This window comes from Periophthalmus magnuspinnatus, chromosome 20 (assembly GCF_009829125.3).
Source record: "Periophthalmus magnuspinnatus isolate fPerMag1 chromosome 20, fPerMag1.2.pri, whole genome shotgun sequence".
In the NCBI taxonomy this organism is placed as follows: Eukaryota; Metazoa; Chordata; class Actinopteri; order Gobiiformes; family Gobiidae; genus Periophthalmus; species Periophthalmus magnuspinnatus.
The window spans coordinates 4,922,338-4,929,756 of NC_047145.1; the positions used below are offsets into that span (position 1 = coordinate 4,922,338).

The 7,419-nt window shown below is 37.0% G+C and overlaps 1 protein-coding gene across 1 annotated transcript; it reads right to left on the reverse strand.

The window, feature by feature from the left end:
* Positions 1-1,165: 1,165 nt before the first annotated feature.
* zgc:194621 (uncharacterized protein LOC795037 homolog) lies at positions 1,166-6,022 on the reverse strand. Its single transcript, XM_055230268.1, has 5 exons — positions 5,643-6,022; positions 3,104-3,162; positions 2,925-3,008; positions 1,367-1,443; positions 1,166-1,216 (listed from the first exon to the last, which is right to left on the reverse strand). The coding sequence occupies exons 1-5, from the start codon at positions 6,020-6,022 to the stop codon at positions 1,184-1,186; spliced, it is 633 nt and encodes a 210-aa protein (XP_055086243.1). The 3' UTR covers positions 1,166-1,183.
* Positions 6,023-7,419: the final 1,397 nt, after the last annotated feature.

Here is a 7,419-nt window from a genome sequence, read left to right on the forward strand (position 1 = left end):
GAAGAGGCACGACATTTACGTGCGCGTAACCGTGCTCGTGCCCTGACTCGCATGTAACATTAATGACAAAAACATGACCTTTATTTCTCAAACTGCGGGAGGAGATGAGACAACCGTTGTTTCTCCTGCGCGTACGTTACCAGTGACACTAAGATGTCATTTTGAGACAGGGCATTGGGAGTAATTTACTGAGCGGTCAACTCCCTTTAGTTTGCAAATGCAGAATGACCTAAAGCGACCTCTGTTGGTGAAACCCAGATAAGCAGACAGACGGCAGCCTATTAAAGGATCATTTAAAGACGCACTAAGTAACTTTTCTGGTAGAGGGCCTGCCATCTTCTTGTCTTTATGGTACGACGGAGTATAAGGGTCACTTAAATAAAAAAATAAAAAAAAAATATATAATTTATTTAATATAATTTATTATTATAATATATATATATATATATATATATATATATATATATATATATATATATATATATATATATATATATATATATATATATATATATATATATATATATATATATATATATATATATATATATATATATATATATATATATATATATATATATATACATACATATATACGAGAATAAAGTCATATTTTTATGAGAGTATAGGCTGCTGTGCGTGAATGAGTGACCAGTGCGTTGTCTGTTATGGAGAATTTGGAGCATTTTGTTCAGATAAACTTTCAACTGGGGTTTACGCACGATGAAATACTGTGTCTTTTAGGCCACCATCACCACACTATCATCAGTATAAGTACTTTGAAGGGACACTGCAAGTATTTGAGTTTGTTTAGTCAGAGGAACCATACAGATTTGGAAGAAATTGCTATAGCTGAACAAAATGCTCCAAATTCTTCATAACGCACTGGTCACTCATTCACGCACAGCAGCCTTTATTCTCATAATATTACAATTTTTTTCTCGTAATATTACGACTTTTTTCTTGAAGCGCCCGCATATTTTTTTAAGTGATCCTTATACTCCATCATATTATGAAAACGGTATTGCCTTGCAAAAATATTCCACAGTATGCCAATTAACCAAGTCATTGACCAAGTGATAGGTCAGATCTGTGGAGAGGCTATCATGCACACAGTAAAAATGTTTTGCATATAAAAGCAACAGTATTTAGTGAAAGAAATTGTGTCATCTTGGAGTTGACGTTATCTTGTTGGGACCATCAAATGCTCTTTTATCTGAAAAAAAATATATATGTATCTCTCCATACTTTTAACAAATGTATACCAATTAAAATGCACAATTAATAATACAAAGCAAATGTCACTGTAAAATAATAATTATTGTTGAATTGTTTTAAGGTTCATAAATATAACAGTAGATCTCACCTGTTTGGGTTTCCTCTTTGCCTGTGTCATTTCCTGCTGCTGCCTTTGTCGAACCTCCTCCAAACTGAGACAACCTCCTATTACACAATAACGCATAGCAAAAGCATAACAAACATAATACATTAATTCTACTGATACTTTGCAGCTGATGTCATCAACATTCCCTGGGGGTGTGCTTCTAACTAGAGGCACTGCGCTGTCTGAAGCTCTTTATTAAAATAAAGATCAGATTAAAGACTAATAATCTGACCATAATAAAGAAATTACTTAGTTGGAACTACAACAGGTGCTGTTAAACAAGTCTCTCACATAAAATTACAGTCACAAGCTACTTCGCATTAGCCAACAGTTTTTCAGTTAGTCACTCTCACCTGTTTGTTGGAAATCAAACACTTAAACAGGACCGTGACCTCATATTGATCACAGGCTTCTGAAAATGTGCTGTTTAAATCAATTTTGTATATTTTTCTAAAGTTTTCAGGCTCTTACAACTCTTTTGGCAATGTTTGCTAATGTGTGCTTTGTGTCACCATGGTTACTGCTGTACATTCTGCCATCCCCCACCACATGATCTGGTGATATCAATCAAACTGAATCTTTAGAATTAATTTAAATTTTATAGGTGAAATATTAAAACAGAAAAAGCAGAACTCAATCAGAAAACTCAATCATTGACACTTTACAGTGACATCATGCTGTGGGTGTACTGTGTTTATGTCTATGGTGGAAAAAAAATACAAAAAAGATTTGATGTGAGCTAGCCAAGCATTCATGGTCCTGTTTATTTCAGGCTTAGGTCCTGGTGAGTGACTAACTGAAAAACTGTTGGCTAATGCTAGCTACTGTGCCTGTAATATTATTTGAGAGTGACCTGTTGAAAGTTACAAAATCAGCTCACCTGTTCTTTCCAGTCCGGATTATGTTAAAAGAGCTCAGATTAAAGTCTAATTTGAGTAACAGAATTTCAGACAAAGCAGTGCCTCTTAATGACATCAACTGCAAAGTATCAAGTAAGAGACAGAGACCAACAGGGATAGTTTTCAGTGGATTATCAAGACTCCCTAACTATATAATGTTGCTAGTCTTTTTATTCATGTTCCATTATTTCTGTTCTATGTGTTTTACTGTTTAGTATGTATTGTCTTGTATTATTGACATGTACTGTAACTAGTAAAGTTTCTTCATTTGTTCAATTATACAAGTTTTTACTGTATGGAAACATTTATTTGTACTGTGTGTGGGCTTTCCTGCTTGTCTTTCTAGTCTAATGCCGTGCTGTGGAACATTCCAGGCAAAACAATAACATCTCCATGGAGACGAGCAGGTGGCAGACCATTCACCAAAAAGTCACACCTTTAAAAGCAAGGTGTGAATTACTTCTTTGTGATAAACTATAGAATCTAACACAAATACAACGTAATCAGACCAAAAATATTTATAGACCAACTTTATTTATCCATGAAGGAATTTACTTGCATACAACCTAATAGTACAGTAAAAATATAATCTAACTACTAAAAAGTATCTACAATAGTACATGCACTGTATGAATGCTTACCCACAGTACTGGGGTTAATGGAGACATAGGTTGTGGTTTTTGATACTCGTAGGTCCTCTAAGGCGATAAGTTCCTCCTCTGCCTCTGCTCGACCAATCAGATCACATAAAAATATCAACAATTAAATATCTTTTTAGTTGAAAAAAAAACAACAATAGAAATTATGAATGCCAACTCACTTTTCTGTATCTTTAGCCTCTTCTTTGGATCAGGGGTTATCACTGTGAACACTGTGTGACTAAAAAAAAAAAAAAAAAAATACTATACTATACTTTTTAAGCATTGTCTTGATTAGAGTTTCACTAATATGGAGCTCAACAGTGATAGATTGCTCAGGTTCCAGAAGTAAATTTGAATTTTTCTCATAGACTTTTTGAATTTGACAAATTTTAGAGTTCTAGAAAGCACCTTCTAGTTTGTCTTAGCAAGGTGAAAGCATGGATGGCTTGCAATTTTCTCGATTTTAATGAGAATAAAACTGAAGTTGTGTTGCTTACTCCTGGTGATTCAACTGCTGTTATTTCTACTGAGTTGGGCTCCTTGACCAAGGCAATAAACTCTGTTGTCACAAACCTGGGTGTTAAGCTTGACTCTAGTTTGAAACTTGATGCTCAAATTAAGGCAGTTGTAAAGACCAGTTTTTTTCAGCTGAGGCAACTTCCCAAAGTAAAAATCATTTTTATCCTGACATAATTTTGAAATTTTAATCCATGCTTTTATCTCGACACGGTTAGATTATTGCAACGCCTTATACTCAGGTCTCAACGAAACCTTACTTTCCCGTCTTCAGCTAGTCCACAACGCTGCTGCTCGTCTTTTAACTGGTTCTTGGAAATTTGATCACATAACTCCCATTCTGAAATCTCTCCATTGGCTACCTGTTCAGTTTCGCATTGATTTTAAGATTCTTTTATTTGTTTTTAATTGTCTGCATGGCCTGGCCCCTCTGTATCTGTCTGAGCTGCTGGTGCCTTACACGCCCTCCCGCTCTCTCAGGTCTGCAGGTCAGGTTCTCCTTGTGGTCCCTAAGCCAAAAAGGAAACTTAGGGGTGATCGGGCTTTTTCAGTGGCTGCTCCAAGACTCTGGAATGCACTTCCACTGAATGTTAGACTGGCCCACTCACTTCCTGTTTTTAAATCTCTTCTTAAAACTCATTTTTTAGCTTGGCTTTTAACTCGGTGTAAAGAGTTGACATTTATCATGTTCTGTTTTTAATGTCATTGTGTCTCATGTTTTTGTTTTTTGTGTGTTTTAACCTGTGTACAGCACTTTGGTCGACTGTGTTGTTTTTAAAGTTCTTTATAAGTGCTTTTAATATATATATATATATATATATATATATATATATATATATATATATATATATAATTTTTTTTTTTTGTTTATAAGAAAAAATGAATGGGAAATTTAGTTCCTGAACCTTGGCGTGGGCGATCACTGCTGAGCTCCATTTTCAAGAAAGTGTGGCTGCAGACCTCCATCAGGATGCACCTCCACCCACATGTCCATCACCATTTTTCATTATTTTATTTTATAAACGACTTGACGACACTTTCTATTAGTTGTTGCATTAGTTCATTGTCTATTGGTGCTAAAGCTCAGTTGATTATAGTGAAGCACTTCAACGACATTGAGTCACCAACAGATTTTATGCTAGTTTGAAATGAACTATTTTTGTGTTTCTGCTCAACTCTGCTTGTGTAGGGAAATTAGCAGTTTAAAACAGATATAGGCCTACATATACAAGGGTGTAAATGGCAGAGGCATATTAGATGTAGTTTGTCCATGAATGTGTTTCAGTAGGCCCTGTGTCTGGTTAAGATTAGGCACAAACCTGCAATGGTTAAGGTTAGGAAAAAGGGTTTAGGCTTGTCTTTAGTATAAAGCAAAATTAACTTTTTTAATGTTATGTGTTATATTGAAAACAGTGGTCAGGAAACAGTGGACTTTGGTGGTCTTTTGACATGGCCACTGTTTTGCTTGGATGGAGGTAAGTCTGGTGAAGGTCTGCAGCCAGATACCTCTCAATATGAATAATTTAATTTGCAAAGCCATGCTTGAGGACCTTGGTATTGTCCACTAGCTAAAATGATCAAACCAAGGATACATTCAATGTATGTTTATTTATATTAGACCAATATGTTAATGTTTAGTCATTCCCAGTAGAGGGCAGTCTTTGCTGTAGTTTAGTCTTTTTTTTAATATAGCTAGAATGCATTGCAGGATATAATAAAGGTTAGAAAGTAGGCTACAGTTCTTGTTATATTTAACTTGTAAAAATGTATTTTAGCATAGCTTCTATAGAATAAAAGTAAATCCTCCTTTAAAAAGGTGCATTACGCACCTTTTCTGGTGTGGGTCCGCCACCTGCCTGTCTCCATAGTGTTATTGCTTTGCCTGGAATGTGCCTCTGTATGGCATGAAATATACATGTCTTGCATCAATTTAATTACGGAAGTTTTTATGGCTGAATAAGCATTGACAAACATGCATTCTTCATGTGAGCGGCTTGCCACTCCACAGTTCTGGCCTGCAACTTGCCCTGATGGCATCATTTGGGAAAGCAATAGCCTTGAAGACAAGCAGGTGGTGGACCCATAGGCATTCGCCACCACCAGAAAAGTTACTCAGACCACCTTTAAATAACCCAAACAAAGAAAATCTGATTCATGGCAGGCCATAATAATTAAATAATAAAATAAACCTGTACTTCTCACCTGGTAGATGGGAGTTGGTGCTGACCTTGCGCCCTCTGTTGGCTGCATTTTGTTTCGGCAGTGGTTTGTTTATCGTAAATTCTGGACTTTTTGTTTCCAGGTTTTGCATCACAACGCTGGGTGATGAGTTTAGGAGCCGTGGAGGCGGCTCTGGTTCTCCTCTGGGAACCTAGGGCGACTTTACATGTATTCGGGGCCGTGTCTGACCTCTCTCTCTGCGGACGCCGTGAGCAGCTCACCGTGCGGTTCCCACGGACACTGCATGGTACGTTTAAGTCGCTTTCTCTGGTTGTTTCTCTTACCTTTAGCGGTTTAACTCTCTCTCCGGGTTTGTTAGATGTGTCCGCTAGCTTGGGCTTTGTTACTTTTGGATCTGACATGTTGATTTGGATGTTTTAGGCAAATTCAGATATGTAAACAGTTGCCTTCACATGTGACGCGGTTGCTAGGGGAGCCTGGCAACCAGGTGTCTGTCAAATGTGACCAGAGAGCAGTGTTTCCGGTTTGAACATTCACAATAAAATAAGAGATGTAGACTTTCAACCAATAACCAGGGGCAATTTGCTGAGATCGTAGGCTTAGCCCAGACATATAGACATACACATATTAGTATTTGCGTTTGCATGTGCTCAAGAATGAGCATTTTTAGTTGACAGCGGCCTCATTTTTTCACAGAATGACCATAAATATCACAAGCATGTATAAGCTGGAAAAAGTTGAAAGTTTTGAATGGAGCCCAATTGCAGGTGCTGTACATATCTCTCTTGCAAGACATGCAGATTTGCAACCACAGCTGTCACAGAATGTAGTGGCAAGCCCAACGTGTTTTTGACAGCTCCACAAACTCATAGTGTGTTCTAATCCCAGAGCTTCCTGCATATCCATAAATGCATTGGATAGTTTTATAGTTTTTTGGGGTTTTTTTTTATTATTAGGGAAGTACTAAAGAAGCAATAAACACTGTGTATTTAAATTAGATCTGTGGCTTCAGGAATTACCCTACATGTATAGCACCAAATTAAATTCATGTGCATAACAATGCACATACAGTACTTCATGCTGCTCTTTTCAAAACAAGCTCTGACCCCATTTACATGGCCGCTCATGACAGAGGTACATCATGTACTTGGGCAACACAGCAGAGGCTGTTGAGTCCATAAGCGTGGAGGACATTTTGAGTGGCTGCTGTAATAGCCTCAAATGCATCAAATGAGGTTAGGTTAACTTTAACCAGTGTTATGAAGCTCTCTGACTGTTTTAGTCTGACCCCATCACACACAGACAGCTAGCTGTTTCCTGAAACCATCCCTAGCCTCATCAGCCATAATTGTGTACATTCCTTCTTCTTTCATATCCTGGACAATCTTGGACATTATTGAGTCAGCACAGCATTCGTTTAATAAAAGCCAGTCATCATAGGTGGTTAAGTTACTCACCCTTTACAGTGATTATTTCCATTTTGACTTTTAATTTGTTAATTAATTTGCAATAGATTACGATAGATTACGGAGTCATAGCTATTTATTCTCTATTTAGACTCTCCGTTCCATAACCTTGCTTGCTGCGTACTTGACCTACACCCATGTACAATAGTTGTATATTTACACCAACAACAGAGCAGCATCCAACAAGACTAACATACCTTTGTCTCTCTTTTTTTAAAATCCTAAGAGATTTAATTATCTTTTTCCTTTTGGTTGTTCAGCCGCCATCTCTCAGATTTTTGCACTCTCACAGAGATGTAATTTGTGTATCTCCATACCCTCATGGCTTGTCG